This window comes from Equus quagga, chromosome 1 (genome assembly GCF_021613505.1).
Source record: "Equus quagga isolate Etosha38 chromosome 1, UCLA_HA_Equagga_1.0, whole genome shotgun sequence".
NCBI lineage: Eukaryota > Metazoa > Chordata > Mammalia > Perissodactyla > Equidae > Equus > Equus quagga.
The window spans coordinates 54,993,329-55,012,176 of record NC_060267.1 but is presented as its reverse complement, the minus strand read 5'-3'; the positions used below and the strand labels follow the sequence as shown (position 1 = coordinate 55,012,176).

At 54.8% G+C, this 18,848-nt stretch overlaps 2 protein-coding genes and 1 long non-coding RNA gene across 5 annotated transcripts in view; 1 reads left to right on the top strand and 2 right to left on the bottom strand.

Moving 5' to 3' along the window:
* The window catches only part of WASHC1 (WASH complex subunit 1), a 17,689-nt gene extending 1,030 nt beyond the window's left edge, over positions 1 to 16,659 (top strand). Inside the window, exons 1-11 of one of the 2 annotated variants that reach the window (XM_046638673.1) lie at positions 7 to 449; positions 3,148 to 3,301; positions 12,413 to 12,524; positions 12,734 to 12,880; positions 13,080 to 13,216; positions 13,471 to 13,606; positions 13,769 to 13,970; positions 14,068 to 14,241; positions 14,955 to 15,113; positions 15,953 to 16,021; positions 16,178 to 16,659. In XM_046638673.1, the coding sequence (XP_046494629.1) occupies positions 407 to 449; positions 3,148 to 3,301; positions 12,413 to 12,524; positions 12,734 to 12,880; positions 13,080 to 13,216; positions 13,471 to 13,606; positions 13,769 to 13,970; positions 14,068 to 14,241; positions 14,955 to 15,113; positions 15,953 to 16,021; positions 16,178 to 16,317 (1,473 nt within the window). In that variant the 5' untranslated portion in view covers positions 7 to 406 and the 3' untranslated portion in view covers positions 16,318 to 16,659. Of the gene's footprint in view, positions 1 to 6; positions 450 to 3,147; positions 3,302 to 12,412; positions 12,525 to 12,733; positions 12,881 to 13,079; positions 13,217 to 13,470; positions 13,607 to 13,768; positions 13,971 to 14,067; positions 14,242 to 14,954; positions 15,114 to 15,952; positions 16,022 to 16,177 lie in introns of those variants that run through there. The other variant, XM_046638682.1, reaches the window with a different exon arrangement.
* Positions 16,644 to 17,429, bottom strand: LOC124225958 (uncharacterized). Its single transcript, XR_006885166.1, has 2 exons — positions 17,317 to 17,429; positions 16,644 to 17,016 (listed from the first exon to the last, which is right to left on the bottom strand). It is a non-coding gene; the product is annotated as an uncharacterized LOC124225958 (long non-coding RNA).
* A 73-nt stretch (positions 17,430 to 17,502) lies between these two features.
* The window catches only part of DDX11 (DEAD/H-box helicase 11), a 32,349-nt gene continuing 31,003 nt past the window's right edge, over positions 17,503 to 18,848 (bottom strand). The window contains exons 24-27 of one of the 2 annotated variants that reach the window (XR_006885117.1): positions 18,524 to 18,608; positions 18,124 to 18,202; positions 17,784 to 17,934; positions 17,503 to 17,703 (exon numbers count right to left, since the gene is read on the bottom strand). Coding sequence is in view for 1 of the 2 variants with exons in the window: in XM_046638654.1 (XP_046494610.1) it covers positions 17,674 to 17,703; positions 17,784 to 17,938; positions 18,124 to 18,202; positions 18,524 to 18,608 (349 nt within the window). In the remaining variant the exon portion in view is untranslated. Of the gene's footprint in view, positions 17,704 to 17,783; positions 17,939 to 18,123; positions 18,203 to 18,523; positions 18,609 to 18,848 lie in introns of both variants that reach the window. The other variant, XM_046638654.1, reaches the window with a different exon arrangement.

Genomic DNA, 18,848 nt, shown 5'->3' with positions numbered 1-18,848 from the left:
GCAGAGCCTGCGCCGGGCCTCACCGCGGCCGGGAAGCGGCGCGGGCCTCTGCCGGCCGGGGAGACGCCTCGGCCCCAGCTCGCGGCTCCTCGCCGTGCGCCTTCCCCGCAGCGCGGCCGCCCGGGCGCAGGGGGGCCCTGCTGGGAGAGCGGCCTCGGGCCGCCCGCGCTCCGCTTCCGCTGTCGGCCGGCGGCCCCGTGACCCTCACGTGACCGAGGCCCTCTGCGCCCTGGGCCCCGGGAACAGGGCGGAAGTGAAGCCTCCAGCCCCGCTTCTGCAGCTGCCGTCCCTCCCCGGTCACCCCACACTGCTTTAACCGTGCTGGGTTCCTGCCTGCCCCCCGCAGCGGTTTCAACCTGGGGTCTAGACCCTGGGAGCGGGGTCTCGCGGATGCGGTGCAGGAAGGATGTCGTGCGCTTCCGAAATTAGAATCAGCATCGTAAGAGAGGGTATGACGTGTGTTCATTTTTCCTGGAAGAGTCCACAGTTTTTACCAGACTCTCTAAAGTGGCGCCGTGCAATAGAAATATTATGTGAGTCACGTGTGTGATTTTAAAAGTAAAAATACAGGGACGGCCCGGTGGCGTAGTGACTGAGTTCCTGCGCTCTGCTTCCAGGCCCCAGACCTACACACCGCTCATCAAGCCATGCTGTGGGGTGTCTCATATACAAAGTGGAGGAAGATTGGCACAGATGTGAGCTCAGCGACAGTCTTCCTCAAGCAAAAAGAGGAAGATTCGCAACAGATGTTAGCTCAGGGCCGCTCTTCCTCATACACACGTGCAAGTAAAAAGAAACTGGTGAAATTAATTTAGTACTATATTCTGTTTAACCCAATATGTCTAAATATGGTCATTTCAGCATGTAATCAATATAAAACATTTTAATGAGATATTTTATGGGGTTTTTTTCCTACTAAGTCTTTGAAATTCACTGTATATTTTACACTTAGACTGCATCCCAATTGAAACTGTCCTCATTTCAAGTGCTCAATAGCCACAAGTCCCTAGTGGCTGCCATATTGGATGGCGTAGGTCTAAGGATTTCATTCCTGGCCGGCAGGCTTAAGTCCAAACTCCTTGCCATGGTATCGGGGTTTTTCACAAACTGGCCTCATTATCTTTCTTTTTCCTGCCACTTGCCCAGGGATGGTTATACCCTCACCACTGAAAAGCACTTGCCATTTCCCGGCAAGCCGTGGTTCAGGCTGTTCCTTCTACCCGGAGCGTCTCCCTGCTCTCTCCCTGAGCCTCGCAGGGAGGCACAGCTTGTGCGGAGAGGCTTTTCCTGACTCCCTAACCCCAGAGGATTTCCCGCCCTCCGCAGTGCCCTCCGCAGTGTTCCCCCGCCGCGCTGTAGTCACGCGGGTTAGGGCACTCATCACAGGGCGTTTGTTTCCGAGGCTGTCTCCACGCCAGTACAGTGTCCTTTTATCTTTGCTGTGATCGTGGCCAGCACCTCGTAATTGATGAGTAGCTGTTTGCAGACAGAATTAGCAAACCACTAAGCAGCTGTGCTCAGTCTCTTCATCTTCGAAGGACTGCTGCTTTCTTGTCTAGATGTGTGCCTGTTCGACCCCCTTTTGCATGTACACACACAGACGTGGTAACTAACCATGAAGAACGCTTCTCAAGGTGTGCACAGAAGAGTATCTTCTACCTCTTACCCCCGTCTGTCTTACGGATGGGAAACTGAGGCACAGAACTACGGTAGGATGGCCAGCAAATGTGCCTCAGTGGAAATACAAAGCAGGGGAGCATTCTTGAAAGGAGTGCGTGGTCTCCGAGGGTCAGGCTCCTCACATGGGTAGGGATCAGCTGGCCCACTTTGGTCATTGATGGCAGGGAGGAGAACTGGAGAGGGGAGGAGTTCCTTCTTGGCCCTGATGAGGACTCCAGGGAGCTTCAGGTCTGGAAAGCTGAGGGTATCACTGCTGGAGAAAAAGTTGAACAGCAGAACTGTCACATGAGGAAAAGTGCTGGCCTGGGAAGGGTAGGAGAGAACAAGTAGGGTAGAAGGAAGGGCGAGGGGAAACCAGCAGGAGGAGCAAAGGAATAAGCCTCAGCTTGGTGAAGATACTGGTGTGACACATTGGCAGTAACCACTTCTTAGCGGCGCCACTCTCAGACTGTAGAATGGGAAATGAAAAGAATCAGAGATTCAGAGAAGACAAGCAACTTACCCAAGGTCACACAGCACTTTAAGCCCAAATGAAAACTCCTAAGCCCTCCTTTGCCACACTTAACCAGACCCACTCACACGTCTGCCACCAGGGGCCCCAACATGGTGCCTAGGAGAACAGGTCTGGGGCACAGCGCCAGGCCTGATTAATGTCTTTCTTGCTGTCTTCTACTGAGGGGCTGTGATTAGGCCTATTTATAGGGGCCTGGTGCCTTAATATTCTGCCTGGTGTGTCTCTTGCCAATCAAATCAGGGCCGTCTGCAGTGTGATTGCTGCTTTAGTGGCACCAGGGAGCGGAGTTAATTAAACCCAGTATAAATAGACTCTGCCCTCATCGTGCAATTCAAAGGAGTGTTTTTTCTTCCTGTCCTCTGCCCCCCACATGTCCCTCCTTCCTCCCGGCTCTGCTTAGCTCTAGCCTGGGTGAGCAGAGCCGGACACTCCCATACCTGGAGTCACCAGCCATGGCCTATTCTATCTCAGGAACAGGCCACAGTAAGAAGAACCCAGGAGTCAACATTTTCTGTGCTTTTCCAGACCCACGTACCATTTGGAAGTTGATGCAGGGAATTTTTTCCCCATATCCATCTCTCTGCTTCCAGCCTCATTTACTCTGCAGCCAGGGTTTCTTTCTTGCTCACCCGGCGTGGGAAGTTGAAATGAGATAATGTATGGAAAGGGTACCAAGCACCTTATAGCAGTTAGTCAATGTTGCACCTTCTCTGAACGCACTTCTCATCAGTCTCTGCTGTCCCTATGCGTTTCCCTCCCTCATTCACCCAACAAGCACCGATAGACTATGAGCCTCCCACCCAGTGCTCTGTCCCCCACTTCCCCTGCACGGGCTGAACCCGTGGCAGACAGTTGTGGTGGGGGGCTGTGCTGTCTTCTCCCGGTACCTTGCCCTGTGGTGGGTGGGTGTGGGTGAGTGTGAGCTGTCCTGACGCTCCAGTTCCCACCCACAGGCACCATGACTCCCACGAGGACCCAGCACTCATTGGCAGGGCAGACCTACACGGTGCCCCTCATCCAGCCAGACCTGCGGCGAGAGGAGGCCATCCAGCAGGTGGCAGATGCCCTGCAGTACCTACAGAAGGTCTCCGGAGACATCTTTAGCAGGTGGGTGCTTCCACCCACCCTCACCAATCAGGGGGCCACCCTCATCCGGGCAGTCATCTCTCCATTCCCAGGAATGCACCCTCTAGGAGCATGGGTGATTCTTGGTCCTGGGGGGACCCAGCTGGCTTCCCTGTGCCCAAGGGGCCCAAGCTAGGGACCCAGCTTAGAACTTCTTCTCGTAAGAGCTCACTACTACTGCCCACTTAGCCCCCTGGGTTGCCTGTGAATTCCCAGGCCCCAGTGGGGGTACTCCTCTCCCAGCTCAGTCTCTTCCTCCCACTGGGGGCCCTGTTCCTTCACTTATTCCTGCTGCCAGCAAATATTTATTCAGCACCTCTCATGTGCCAGGCACTGTGCTACTCTCTGTAGTTACAGCAACGAATACGGCCGCGTCCCTGTCCAACTAGAGGATAGACCCTGGCAGAAGACACAGACTCTAACGAATCAATTGTGCGTTAGTCATTTAATTACAGTTGTGATAAGACCGATTTATAATAATTTTGTAATAACTAATATTTACGTAGTATTGACCGTGTACCACCACTGATCGGAGTGCATTAACTCGTTTAACACTCACACCACTTTGTGAGGAGTTGCTGTTGTTATCTCCATTTTATAGATGAGGAAACTGAGGCACAGAAAGGCTAAGAGACCAGTGCAAGTGGCAGAGGCAGGGGTCACACCCGGGTGTTGTGGCTTCAGACTCGCTGTGGAGGAGAGTTGTTAACGGGACCCCTGACCTAGTCTGGGGGGATCAAGGAAGGTATATGTGGAGAAAAACATGTATGTTAAAATCTGAAGGGTGAGTGGGAGTTACTGTGAGTGGGTAGGTTGGGAAGAAGAACGTTCCAGAAAGAAAGACAGCCCTGAGATGGGAAGGCCCTGAATGGAAGCCAGGTGGCTGGAGCGAGGAGGGGCTGAGGGTGTGAGAGGCTGGTGAGGTGGGCCTTAGAGGTCGTCGCCGGCTTTGAGCGCAGAGTGGCAGCGCTTTGCCTCACCGGCACTGATCTAGCACTGTCCTTGGGCTATAATGATTTTTCATCCCATGTTTAACATGAATGAATGGCGTTGCTGTTTCCTTGCCGAGGGCCCAGGTTTCGTCCTGTGTATGGCTCCATAAGCAACCTGAGATGGGGCTCAGGGCGTCTCCTTGCTGGGGGCCCACACCGTGCCTCACCAGGGACCTTCGACCCCACCCAGCGTGAAGCATTTGACTGCCTGCCCGAGGTCCCTCTCGTGTGTGGTCCAGGTCCCCTCCCCTTCCCCTGCTTGTGCCCTAGATCAGGCGTGCTTCACCACGCAGTCTCCTCCTTCACCAGGTGTTAGTCCACCTCTTCCTGGAAGCCTTTCCCAGTGGGGGCAGAAGGGGGGGGTCATTGTCTCCACTTGAACTCGGTACAAACACCACATCTCTTACTCTTCTGCCTCTGGCCTGTCCCTACGCACCTGTCTGCCCCAAGCCTATGCAGAAAGTAAATGTACCCAAGGGGCAGTGCCCTCAAGTGGTTAAGGGGTGACTCTGGAGCAGCCTGCCTGGGCCCAGTCTGGCGTCCCCATTTGCTGGCTCTGTAACCTTGGGCCAGTTACTTAACCTCTCTAAGCCTCAGTGTTCTTATCTATAAAATGGTGATAATAATGGTGCCTCCCTCGTAGGATTGTTGTAAAGATTCAGTGTATTAAAACTTTCAGGGGAATTAAAGTGCCTGGCATCAAGTAAGCATTCAGTAAGCATTTGCTCTTATTACCTGTTGATACCATCTCTGCTCATTGGCTGCCTAAGGTGGCCCTCCATTAACCTGCTATCAATAGTTATAGAAAGTGTTAGGCGCCCTTCTTGTGCTAAATATGCCCAAAGAATGCCTAAGGAAGAGGTCACAGGCCTTTAAGAGCCATCAGTCCCAGATTATGGCTACCCCATACCCAGTGATTGAGATGGATGCCAAAAACAATCCATCGGAAATACTTATGTTTCCTCACCAGGATTGTGACTGCTGCTTGCCTTTGTCTAAGGGAGCATTGGGTTTTTAGCATCCTTCCCTTTCCCTTGCTAGTATTTGGCAACTGTGGACAGTTTCGTGTCCCCCCGCCCATGGATGGGATGAGGAAAGGGCAAGAAGGACACCTCCTGGGGAGGGAGTGGTGTGAGTTGAGCATGGGTATGGGCCCTCCAAGTGGCTAGGCTTGGCTCAGGGAGGGCAGGATGCCTCTCAAGAGCCCTGTACCTGCGTCCAGTCTCCCATTACAACCAGGTCCAGGTCACCCCATTGACCTCCCACCATGTGCCCAATATGCTGGACCCGAAGGGTGCTGAAGATGTGAACGACATGGTTCCTGTCCTCAAGGATCTTATAGTCTAGAATGGGAAAGCAGTAGGCCTAGGTTGGTTCTTAATTGCATAGCATGAACTGTGGGCTTCTGGGGGTCTAGGGAAGAGAGAAATAAGTAAGAATTGGTGGCACATTTATCAATCAGAAGTCCACAAATCAACGCAAGCAAAAAGTAACCAATTGGTAGAGAAGGCTTTGGAGTCACAGGGTTTAAATGATGTCTTCAGGACCTGATTTTATCTTTCATTCCACCCCAGCTGCTGCTGCTAGGCTGTCTCCATGCCCAGACAGGCCTTGCTCTTGTGGTGGCAAAGTAACCAGCAGGCCTGAGCTCATGTACTCAGGTTCAGGTCCAGCAGGAAAGAATGCTTTCCTCCGTGTCAGCATTTCCTCCGAAGTCCCACTTGCCCCTTGGCCTGGCTTGGTTCTCAGGTCTATCCCAGAGCTGACTGCTGGGGCCAGGGGGCATGACACGCTGACTGGCTTAGGCCCTGGTCACATGCATCACCCCTAAGCCCTGGGTTAGGCCCACCTGAAATGCAGAGACTGAGCCTGGGGGAGCGATGGAGCCCCCAAAGGAAATGGGAGCCCTTACTTGCATAAGGAGGAAGTAGATGCTTGAGAGGAAAACCACACGCCTGCTCCCCATGGGCAGGGAAGGCCTCCTGAAGGAGAGGGGCATGAGCTAGGCCATTGCAGGGATGGGTTATGGTGAGGCAGGGTTAGGAAGAGGGGTGCGCAGGTCATCTGGTGGGGTCTAGAAACGGGTGCCACAGGCTCAGAGGCCCGGATGTGGAGCATGGTGTATCACGGACTCCTGGAGGAAGGCTGGCCTGAACGGGGTGCTTCTGTACTGGGGTACAGACATTGCTGCCTGTCCCATACATTTGGCTCCTTCACAGTAGAACAGGGTGTGAAAAGTCAGCTTTCCGTGTGTCTGTGGGCCTTGCTTCCCCCTCTGAGTGTGCGCTCTTGGGAGTCGGCCTCTCGCTTCTTCATGCCTCCACAGTGCTGTGGGAATGCTCCAGGGCAGGAGTGGGAGGGAGGGGGCAGGGTGAGTGAAAAGTTGGGATCAGTAACTTAGGGCCCATGGAGGCTTCTCCTAACAGGACGGAACTCTGAGCTGGATTCAGGAGTTTTAAGGAGGTGTGATAGGTTGTCGAGCAGGGAAGTGATGGGACAGAAGAGTTTGGGGAAGATGTGTCAGGCAGCCAGCACAGAGTGGACAAGGTGGGGGAGAGAGTGGACTCCAGGGGCACGCTGGGGGCTGTTCCTGTAGTCAGGGCATGGAAGGGATGAGGCTGCAGTCCAGGGGAGTTGCAGGCAGGGAGGGCTGGATAAGAGACATTTCAAAGGGAACAATGACAGGACACAATGACAGATTGGGAAGAGGATGAAGGAAAGGGAGGTGTCAGGGATGATTGGGAGTCGGGGTGGGGAGTGCTGAGACCTCGCCTCATTCACCTGCCCCCTGTCCTGCAGCAGTCATCAAGCTGGAGGCTTTTCATGTTTCATGGGCTTTTGAGTTGGGGATGTGACCCCAGCTTGGAATCTCCCCCCTTAAATGCACTCCTCCTGCTTAGAAACCTCTTGCAAAGAGACAGGTGGGTAGAGAAGAGACACTTGCTATCTCTCCTTTCCACTGCTCCCCCCATTTCAGGCCCCCCTAGAGCCTGTGCCCTGTTCCATAAGTAGGTGAGCACCTGGGAAATTAGCATTCCAAGCTGGGGGTCCTTCCTCCTGCTCTGCCACGGCAGGAGCCGCACAGAGACTAGAAAAAATGACAAGTACCTCTCAGGCTCCCTTCCACCCCCTCCTTCCAACCCCCTCCCTGGCCCCTCTTCCTGCCTAGCAGACCTCCCCAGCCCTCACCCATCCCCCTCTTCACCTGGGAGAAGCCAGGCCCCGAAATATCTGCCTAGAGATGTCAGCTGCTTCACACGACTTAGATGAGGAGGCCGAGGGGGTGGCAGTGGTCCAGGGAGAGGAGCTGGACAAATTCTGGGTGTAGAAGTTGGGACTCATCAGTCGCAGCCTGTTCAGCTCCCTCTTCATGGGGAGGGTTTGCTCTGCCAGGCCTTTTCCTTATCTCTTTTTCTTTCCACTTCCTCCCTCTTCCCTTCTCCTCTTCCTGCTTTTCCTCCTCCTTCTCCTCCCTTCTTTTCACCTACCCCACACTTTCCCCTTTTCCTCACTTCCTCCTTCCTCTCTATCACCCTTCCTCCATCCTTCCTTTCTCCCCGCTTTCTCTCTACTGATTGGCACCTGGTAACTCCCAGGGTTAGGAAGCACTCAGTCAGCTGCTCACATAATTAGCAGATCATTCCTAATTATCCCAGAGAGTGGAGAAGAGAAGGGTGAAGGCAAGAGCTCTGGTTCAGGGTCTGCTGTGAGGGCATGGGACAGGCAAGGGAGGAGCAGCAGCAATTATGGGTCAGAAGGGGGCTCCCTCCTCCCCAGCAGCCTCTCTGGAGGACTGGCATGCTGATCCTGAGGGGCCATGGTGGCCTTGCAGGGGCTGTGGGCCTGCCTGGCTTCATAGGAAATCTTCCCCTAAGGGAATAGGGGTAGCTTTGGAGGTGGTGGGCCCAGGCACTCCTGGCCACCCCATCCCCCTCTATCTCCCACGCCAGGAAGAGAGTGGCCTCTCTGGTGCCTCCTTGATCGCCTCCCACCCCAGCCAGGGGAGCCGCTTCCTGTTGCTCTGTACTCTGCCTCCATAGTGTTCTCTTGCAAAGTCCTGTTCCCTCAGCCTGGAGCCTCCTGGTCTGTGTCTGCTCCACACTGCCTCTTCTTGCTTTCCTCTGAGTGCCTGCGGCCCCTCCTCCCTCCCAGTCTTACGGGCAGTAATAACAGATGTTAACTGAGCACTCAGGACATGTCAGCTAGTACAGGAACACTAGCCATACGTTCGCTCATGTTAACCTTTACAATAATTCCATAATATAGAAGTTACTATTCCTGTTTCTCAGCTGAAGACACTGAGGCATAGGCCAATTAAGTGACTTGCCCAAGGTCACACTGCTACTAATAGATGTTAAGGCCAGGTCTGTGGGACGTCGTAGTTACTTGTCTCCCTTGTGGACTGGAATCTCCCTGAGGGCAGACGTGTGTTATGGGATTCCTCTCTGTCCCACCTCTGAGGAGACTGAGTGAGCCAGTCCCATCTCTGACGCCGAGAGAGGCAGCCCCCCTCTGCTGGTGTCTGGGCAAACATGTTACAGGGGCGTGGCTTCAGGGATGAGCTTCGAAACTGACCTCCCTTACAGCAGGCCACCAAGCCAGGGGGTCCAGGTCAAGAATGACAAACAAATTGCCTTTTTGCCACTGTCCCCCTGCCCTCAAGGTGGACATTGCTAATCAGTCCAGCCCTAGTGTGGCCTAACAGTCCTTCCTAACACAGCCTGCCAGTCCTCCGGTGGAGATGGCAGGGGAATTGAAAGCTCTCTCTCATCCACGGTCGGTGCTCTCCTCAGCATCGTGGCATGTGACTATGACTATAAGAGATTGCACTATCTGGGGGCTTTGTCAACAAGCAAGCCATTACTTAGACTTATAGGCTCTTGGATAATAAAAGAACCCTGGAAATCATGCCTTCCATTCCCCTGCCCCGCACAGGAATCTTCCCTCGGAGCATTCCTGACAGGTGGTCATCCAGCTGGAATCTGATTGCTTTGCAAAGCTATGCAGCTGTTTACTAGAAAGTTCTCCTTATGTAGAACTGAGATCTGCTTCCTTGTAACTGCACCCACTGGTTCTAAGGGAGCCCTCTGGGGTGACAGAGAATACGTCTAATTGCTTTTCCACCCAACAGCACATGATATTTTTGATATTTGAACGGAATTATCATATTCTGTAAGTCATCTTATCTGTAACCAGAACATCCTTCAGTTATCTTTGTAGGACAGGAGTTCTCACTCATCACCAGCCTCATCACCCTCCTTTGGACGTTCGTTAACTTGTCACTTTTTATTCAGCCAGTATTGGTTACAGGTCAGGCACTGTCCCAGGTGCTAGAGATGCCGCAGGGAATAAGACAGTCCCTATAGTCTAGAAGGGAATCCAGAGTCCTCTGAAAATGCGGATCCAGTTTAAAGGGGACACAGCTGTGGATGAGATTGGTGCCTGGACTAGACTAGCTCATTAATCCAGGGCTCTATTTTCCCTGTAGTGCCTCCAAGAGAGTGGATGTTGTTTATCGAAAGGCAGGAGACAGACAAGGAGCTGTATGCTCTAAGATCGCCTTTCTTTTTAAAGAGGCTTAGCACGCTTTTAGCTCATACTGAGCTTATAGTTAACCAAAACGTCAGGTCTTGCTTCACCTGAACTACTGCTAAACCTCCATCTGTATTTGAACACTTGACTTTTTAAACCTAAAGCCTGGGCTTCACATTCATTTCTTGTCAATTTCATTTTGTTGATTGCAGTCCATCCTTCTGGCCTCTTAGGAGTCTTGATTATTTCAGTCTTGATTCCGTCACGCAGCCCACTTTGACCCTCCTCCATTTGCTATCCCCAGCTTATAGTCAAGTGTTGAATGAGTGGGGCGGGGCTCTGCAGAGACCACTGTGCCAGGCTGAATCATTCCGTTCTTCTGCAGTGCCCTCTTCAGCAGTGCCCTTTGGTGCTGTTGTTTATCTGGCTCTGATGCAGTCTCCTCCAACCCCCATAGCGCCATCTTGTCCACAGGATTTTGTGAGAAGCCGTCAAAATCCTTGCTGACTCAAGATACACTGTGTTAAAAGGTTTTCCCTTGATACACCAGTCTAATAACCCTGTCAAAGAAAGAAATGCTGTGAATTTAGAACAATGCTGGCCCCTGGGATCCACCTCTTCCTTTTCAAAGTGTTTACAGACCTTCAATTTAATAATCCATTCTGGAAATTTGCCAGGGTTCATTGTTAAGCTTGATGTTTGCAACTTTGAGAAATCAGCCCTTCTCTCCTTGATGGAAGAACCAGAACAGAGCAGCCTTTGTCCATCTCTGTTTCTGCTGTCCCTCCCACTCTCCATGTTGACTTCCAGTGGAGTGGTTACGTAACCACTGAGGTTGCTTCAGCACCCCAGGGCAGAAAGTGGCTGAGCTGGGAACTGGAGGAAGCAGCTTTCGCTCAGGTTCCCTTCCCAGTGAATGAAGACCTTTCTCCCTGGCAGCAAAGATGGAGCTCGTGCAAGTGGTTCTGCCTTTTCTCACTGGGAGGAAACGGTGTCCTCTTGTTCTCTATCTGCATTGCGATCCCACTTAGACCAGTCTGTGAAGGACCACTGAGCTGCTCTGGGTGCCTGCTTGTACCCAGAACCCCAGCTCACTGAGCCCTCTGCCATGAGGAGCTGGGAGTAATCAGGGAGACTTCAGTGGGGATGGAGACCCCTGGATTGTGAAATTGGCTGATTGGTGGCTTCTCTGGGGGCCAAAACCTTCTAGAGTTGGTGGGGGTAGTTTAGGAAGGTTGAACCGGTCTTGACTGTTCATTTCAACCTTTAAGGAAATCCCAGAGTTCCCTGCCCTCGTAGTCTCTGACCCCACAGACAGTGGGGCCCCTCTGCCACCCACTGTATCCTCCTACCCATCCCCATGAACTGAACTTGCAACCCTGCCTCGTTGTTTCTCGTGCCTCACTTGTGCGCTCACTCCTGCCGGGTGAATGCAGAGATGTGACCGCTCTGCATGTGGAACTTGGTGGTCACAGGCGGGAGCTGGTGTTCTTGGAGGTAGGGGAGCGACTGGGAGAAGGATGCCCTGGCACATTTGAGCCTGAGTCCCCTCTGTGGTGAGAAGACCCTTGCTGCTGCTGAAGACTGTGGGGAAAGTGTAAGGCTCACATGCAGTTACACTCAGGGCACCTGCGTGTCAGTCATTCAGGAACCACAGAGGGAGCCTCTGACAGTGCCAGGCACTGTCCCAGATGCTGGGAGTCCAGCAGGGAAGAAGGCAAAGCCCTCACCCCTGGGCACACAGAGGCCTGGACGCATAATGTCCAGTGGCTCTGTGTGGAAGGGGGTTGGGGAGGGACAGGTGCAATCCTGGGTTCCACCCTCGGGAAGGCTTCAGCGAGGAGGGGCACAGGGAGTGAAGGGGGCAGCCATGGGGATATGTGGGGATGGCACTCCATTTGATGCAAAGGCCATGCGACAAGGATGGGTTTGGCATGTTCAGGGAATAGCAAGGTGCTGGTGTCGCTGGAGCACCCTGATCCAGGCTGGAGGGAGTGTCAGCTTGTAAGCAGCCAGACCACAAGCGTGAGAACCATGGTGAGGACTTGGGATTTACCCACACAAACCATTTATTATGTCTCAGGGCAATTCCTCGTGAGCAGGTCTAAGACTTGATTTTGGACTCATCCTTGCCTGTCGCTCAGCCTTGGTGGACTCTGGTGTCCTCATCTGTCAGTAGGTCAACACATAGTCAACACGTACGTGTAAGTCATGAGGAGTCTGTCTCTGCTTGCCCCTGCTTGAGGCTGTAAACAAAATCCTGGAGGCAGGAACCAGGTCCTTCAGGTGGCATGTACAGGCACTAACTTGGGGCCAGGGTATTGCCCATCCCTACCCAGCGCTCTAAGGAACTTCATACCATTCATTCCTAGACCCTTCAGGGTAGGTGATCCTTCTAGAGGTCACCTGGGCAGTTCCAAGATCGGTCCTGACAAGCAGGTAACACTGTTTTTAGAGCCCTTGCCCAAACCCCTGGCTCTGCAGGTTTGCTGTGAGAAGCAGGAGGGGTACAGGAGGCTGCAGGGCTCGGGGAGAAGCCCCCAGCCCCTGTGATCTTTTTCTGTGGCAGGATCTCCCAGCGAGTAGAGCTCAGCCGGAGCCAGCTGCAGGCCATTGGGGAGAGGGTCTCTTTGGCCCAGGCCAAGATTGAGAAGATCAAGGGCAGCAAGAAGGCCATCAAGGTAGCACATGTGGCCCTGTGTCCCCATGGCTGTGGGTAGTCCCAGAAATCCCATTCCCTACCATCTCTCCACACTCAGGTCCCTGCCTCTGCTATCCAGCCACACCTCAAACTTTCCTCCTGCCCAGGATCCCCCCAGCCCCAACCCTAGCTCTCTGGAGCTTCTCAGGCCCCTGAAGAAGTGATCTCAGACCCTCCCTGTGTTGACAGGTGTTCTCCAGTGCCAAGTACCCAGCTCCAGAGCGCCTACAGGAGTATGGGTCCATCTTCACAGGGGCCCAAGACCCTGGCCTGCAGAGACGCCCCCGCTACAGGATCCAGAGCAAGCACCGCCCCCTGGATGAGCGGGCCCTGCAGGTCTGATGGACACACACAGTGCACACTTGCAGGGAGTGACCAGTGGTGGCCCTGGATGTTGGGGAGGAACTGAGGGCCCACCATAGTCTTCTGTCCCCCAAGAGGATTCTGACCAGGATGGGGTGGAGGTCACTTTGGCCTCGTGCTGAAACCCACCATCCCTCTGTCACCTCCTCCCACCCCTCACTCTCCCCCTCAGGAGAAGCTGAAATACTTCCCTGTGTGTGTGAACACGAAGCTGGAGCCTGAGGATGAGGCTGAGGAGGGGCTCGGGGGTCTTCCCAGCAACATCAGCTCCGTCAGCTCCTTGCTGCTCTTCAACACCACTGAGAACCTGTATGGCCAGAAGGCAGGGCTGTGGAGGGGTGGGTGGGAGGCCTGGCCTGGCTTAGTGGGGGAACCAGGGGGCATCAGAATCAGGTACAGCAGAATTCTGCAGCCTGGGGAGCCAGGAGCTGACAGATTAGTTTGTCTTGTAAGGCCTGGGAGTCCACACAACAAACTAATCGTGCCTCCTGGTGGTGGGAAAGGTGGGTCAGGACCATGGCCCTAGGACAGATGATTGCCTGACCTCCACCCCACCTCTGTAGGTACAAAAAATATGTCTTCCTGGACCCCCTGGCTGGAGCTGTAACAAAGACCCACGTGATGCTGGGGGCAGAGACGGAGGAGAAGCTGTTTGATGCCCCTTTGTCCATCAGCAAGAGAGAGCAGCTGGAGCAACAGGTAGAGACACATGCTGCTTTGGGTGGGGGGGGGGGGGAACGGGGGATGGGGAAGTGTGGCCTTGCCGGTCTTCTCTAGGTGAGGGGGTTGCCCCTCTTCCCACCCGGGTATGCATGAGGCTCCCTACAGCGTCTGCTCACATACCCCTACCTAATCCTTCAGATTCCAGAGAACTACTTTTACGTGCCCGACCTGGGCCAAGTGCCCGAGATCGATGTCCCATCCTACCTGCCTGACCTGCCAGGCATCGCTGATGACCTCATGTACAGTGCCGACCTGGGCCCTGGCATTGCCCCCTCTGCCCCTGGTACCATTCCAGAGCTGCCCACCTTCCACACAGAGGTTGCCGAGCCTTTCAAGCCAGGTGAGCTGAGAGCTGGGAGTGGGAGTTGAGTGGGAACTCCCCTGCTCAGCCACTTGCTTCCCTAGGCACCTCATACTTTCTCACACTTCTGCTCCAGACCGAGAAGATGGGGTGCTAATAGCACCCCCACCGCCACCACCGCCGCCACCGCCTCCTCCAGCCCCAGCAGTGCTGGTCAGCGCACCCCCACCCCCACCCCCACCCCTGAGCACGGCCTCTCCGGGCCAAGGTACGAGGGAGGATGAGAGCAGAGGTGGTGTCCGTTCCTCAGGTAGGAGCAGCACCTGGTGCATGGGGGCTGGGGTGTGCTCTCTTAGAGGGGGCCTCTAACTTCTGGATCCCTAAAGAATTTTCCGTAGGTTTGTTAAGTGGTCATAAATTTTCAGGATAGTCCTAATTTCAAAATCTTGCTCCACTGGGTGCAGACAATAGTGGTTTTCAAACTGTCTGTAGAGCCCTGGAATTCTGATCTCCGGGGTGGAGGGGCCTGGACAGGTGGAGCTGTGGTCCCCACTCCCACTTAAACCAATGGAAGAGGGCTACTAAAAGAATGGAAACCTACAGCAACAAAACATCTGTGTGTCCCTTAAACTGCAGAATTTCAGTGTTGATATTATATTTGCAAGTCTGTCTCCTGCACCTAGATAAGCCCTGGGTGGCACAAAAATCCCCTGTTGGCTCAAGTGTCAAGTTCATCATTGTCAGCACCTGGATAAACTCCCAGGGTGCACCTTTGCAGGGTGGGGTTGGAGAGGAACCAGGGGCGCCTGCACACACTGCTTCCTGAGCTCAGGTGGGTGGTCAGCATCCAGGCCCCATACAGTCTCTGAAGGCCTGGCTTCTCCAACTGGCCTCCTCTTTCAAGAAGAGCCCTTCCTCACAGCCAGGCTTTTGAGGGGAAGCCCCTGGACCCCCGAGACCCTTAGGCTGGGCCAGGCTCCTGCCTGGGCAGCTTTTCTCCCTCACACCCTTCTCCACCCCCAGCTCCAGTCCCGGAAGCTCCCAGGGAAGTGGTTGAGCCCTCCAGTGGCCGGGCCACTCTGCTGGAGTCTATCCGCCAGGCTGGGGGCATTGGCAAGGCCAAGCTCCGCAGTGTCAAGGAGCGCAAGCTGGAGAAGAAGAAACAGAAGGAACAGGAACAAGGTGAGGGGACCCCCGACCCACTCCAGGGGAGGGCTTGAAGAAAAGGGCCACCTTCTCTTCTGATCCCAGACTCCAGCAGGGTGCCCTCTGCCCACCCCAAGTGTCAGAAGGCCAGCACCCAGCCAGCCTGCCCCACCGCTTTCCCAAGGGCATTTGCTGGAAGCCCTGGGTGGTTATCTCCCCTGCCTGGGCCATGGTTCCTTCCTGGTTTGAAGCCTCCTTAGTGGAACTCCCTTCTCTAAGCTGGGAGGAGACGGAGCCCCACCCAGCTTGAAGTGCGAGAGAGAACCTGCTTAGACTCTGCCAGGAGCTGTCCAAGGAAGTGGTCAGGACTGAGACCCACTTAGAGACAGGGGACCTGGAGGGCTGGCTCAGTCCCGCTCCTGTAAGCCTCTTGAGGCTACAGATCCCGTCGGCTATGAATCCTGAAGGCCGGCATCACTGTAACCCTGGGCATGAAGCAGCAGTGCCCTGGAGTCCTCAGTCCTAAGTGTGAGTGCAGCCCTGCTTCTGGGCTTTCCACTTGACCTCAGGTCAACTGCCCAGCCTCCTTGGGCCAGTTTCTTCATCTGTGCAGTGAGGCTGCTCATATTTGCCCCTTGGTCTCACAGGGCGGTTGTGACAATGGGACTCAAATGTCACCATTTTCTCATTAGTGCCCCAAAGCTGGATCCACTGATTGATAGACAAGCTCCAAGAGCTGGCAGTGAATGGTGGCTGTGGAGAGGGCTGGGGTCTGTTGGTTGTCAGCAAGAGGACAAATGCGACTGAATCCTGAGGCTGTCGCCCCAGGGGCAGATCTCATATTTGGTCCCTCACTCGTGGCTTTCCCACTGCAGTGAGAGCAACGGGCCAAGGTGGGGACCTGATGGCAGATCTCTTTAACAAGCTGGTCATGAGGCGCAAAGGTAGGAGGCAGAGCACCAGCTGCCTGCCAGGGCTGGGGTCTTGGGGTATTTTGTGTCCTGTGCATTTTACCTTTTCTCCCTGTTTTTAAGTCTCTAGGGGCTGGGTGAACTGGTGCCCCAAACCAAGTCCCTCACCCTCCACCCCTGCCCTCCCAGGTATCTCCGGGAAAGGACCGGCGCCCGGGGCCAGCGACGGGCCAGGTGGAGCCTTTGCCCGAATGTCAGACTCCATCCCGCCTCTGCCTCCCCCACAGCAGCCACCAGGAGAGGAGGACGAGGATGACTGGGAATCCTAGGCCTCAGCTGCTGCTTCCTCCCCAGAACTCAGGCTTAGCTATTGCCCTCACGCGGAAACAGCGGGATGGGCTCCTCGGCCGGCAGCTCTCAGTCCCTGCTGCCCTTGGAGGGACGGGGATGTGGAGGACTGTCCCAAGACTGTGCCTGGACCTTCTTCAGGAAGCGGGGAGGCCTGCTTCCGAGGCCACACGCTGGGAGGGGCCGGGGGGAGCCCTTGCTCTCTGCCTGTGCTCTACCCACCCCCTCACCAGCATGCTCTCTTCTCCTCTAAAGAGACGCTGAGATAAACAATCCATGAATCAATAAAGAAGCATAACGCAAGAACTGAGGGTGAACCAACAGTGCACTTGTCATTACAGAACGGCAGCTGTGCAGAACGCAGACACTGCCTCCGAGCCAGCCTGTTCTCCCATTCCTGCTGGCTGCAGGCAGTGGGGGCAGAGGACCAGTGGACCAAGGCCCCTTTCTCTGGGGTCAGGGCGAGCAGAGAGGTGCAGTCAGCAGGGGCAGCTATTGCAGATGGAGGGAGGGATACTTTCACAGAGGAGAAATGTCTCACTGACAGACACGAAGTCTCTAAAAATAGTCATGCTGAGAGCCTAATGGCCCTTGGCACAACTGCGGATGTCAAGGGAGGAGGTGTCTTGGAGTCTGCTCACGTGGTTGAGAGGGAGGGAGGTGCCACCGACGTGGAGGACCTGAAGCCATGGCAGGGAGAGAAAAATGCTGTGGGCAGTTTGGGGCCAGCGCTGCAGCAGTGAGGGCTGCAGGTGTGGCCGCAGGGCACGGGGCTCTTTCCCAGCTCTTGACGACGTAGAGAAAACAGGTAGGGGAGGTGACCAGAAACCTCTGGGCAGAGCGCCCTATGGACAGCAGGGGGCTGGAAATGGGGAACGTCCTTACTTTCGAGGAGAGAGTGAAAGGCCTAAAACAGCTACTTTTAGCTGGAAAGGGAGGAGGGGAAATGGGAGAGGCAGGATGGGCCTGTTCCACCTCACCTCTAAGAAAGTGGATGCTGCCATGGAAGGCCACACCTTCCACGCTGCCCACAAAGGCTGGTCAGGAAACAGGGCAGGGAGCTCGACTTGGCCATGCTGAATGGGAAGATTCCGTTCCAGGGGTGGGGAACTGCCCTGGGATGGGCCCAAGGACAGCAGGACCCACTGTTTTCTCCTATTGGCTTTTCCACCTGTGCCGGGGTCCTGGCAGCACACTGATTCCAGAAAGGGCTGGTCTAGACTCGACATTCTCCACCTGGGTTTCACCTCCTTAAGCAAGGTCAGGCCCAAGACAAACATTTCAAATGGGCAGGGTGAAGAGTGAGCCCGGCAACCAGGCAGCGGTGCAGCCATCCATCAGGAAGGGCCAGACCTCTCTCGATGAAACTGGGGAGACAGGGAAAGACAGTGAGACACTAGCTCTCAGGGGCGGAGGGCCCTCAGGGGACGAGAACGGCGGGACTGACCTTCCGCATAGCAGCAATGGCGGGGCCAAAGGTGGTTTTGATCTCCACACGGTCTCGGATCCAGGCTGGCAGCTTTGCCAGGATAGGTGGGCGGGCATACCGCTGGTCCAGGAGCACTATGCTGGCAAAGTCCTTCTGGTGCCTGATGGCCCTGCCTGGATGGAAGAGAGGCTGGGGCTCTGAGTTCAACCTGCCTCCCCCACAGTACATTTCTACTGTGTCCCCTCCTCTTCCTCAGACTGGAGAGACGGCAGGTAACATACCTCGTTCCTGTCACCTCATTCTCCAATCATCCATCCCCAGCTATCTGCCTTGATAGCAGGAACAGTCCCAGGCTTACCTATAGACTGGTTGACAGCCTTCATACACAGATTCTCCACCAAAGCCTTCCCTGGGGGCACCTGACCTGGGGTTCTGGGCTGGGAAGAACAAAGGAAATGACCTATCAGAATATTTTCTCGCCTCCTGCCTAGTCTTCCCTCTGAGAAAATGACACAGCCAGGCTTTGGAGAAAGACCAATAGGCTTCATGGGCACAATGCCAGCAGCTGACATAATGGATGATGTCATGAAGAAGCACAGGAGGGTATGGAGGTGCATCCCATCCCTCTGGAGCAAACAGGAAACATCGGCACACATCAAGGGGCAGTGGGGAAGTCATAGCTGACCAGCCTTGGTGTCGCAGCCCTAGGGGCGACAGAACTCTTCCTCCCCATCCTCTCCAATACTGGAGGTACTCACAAGAGTCTGATCCAGGTAGGCCATCTTCTCCTGTAGTTCTGGAGACTTGATGTTGGGGTAGGGCATGCCCACCATAACCACACACCTAGGGTGGGGGCACACATGAGCCGATGGCCTGTGGGCGGTCAGGCCCTCAGCGGGTTCTCAAGAGCCAGGGGAAGGATCCGGACTTTATCCATGTCATCAACTGCTATGTCTACTGCTCCTTCAGCCCCCTCAAGCTGTGCTGGGTGGCTCTACCTCCCCCTGCCTACCCTAAACCTATGACCTGGAGAGGGCTTTTTCAGCTAAGAGATCCAGTCCACACCAATGAATTGAGTCCTGA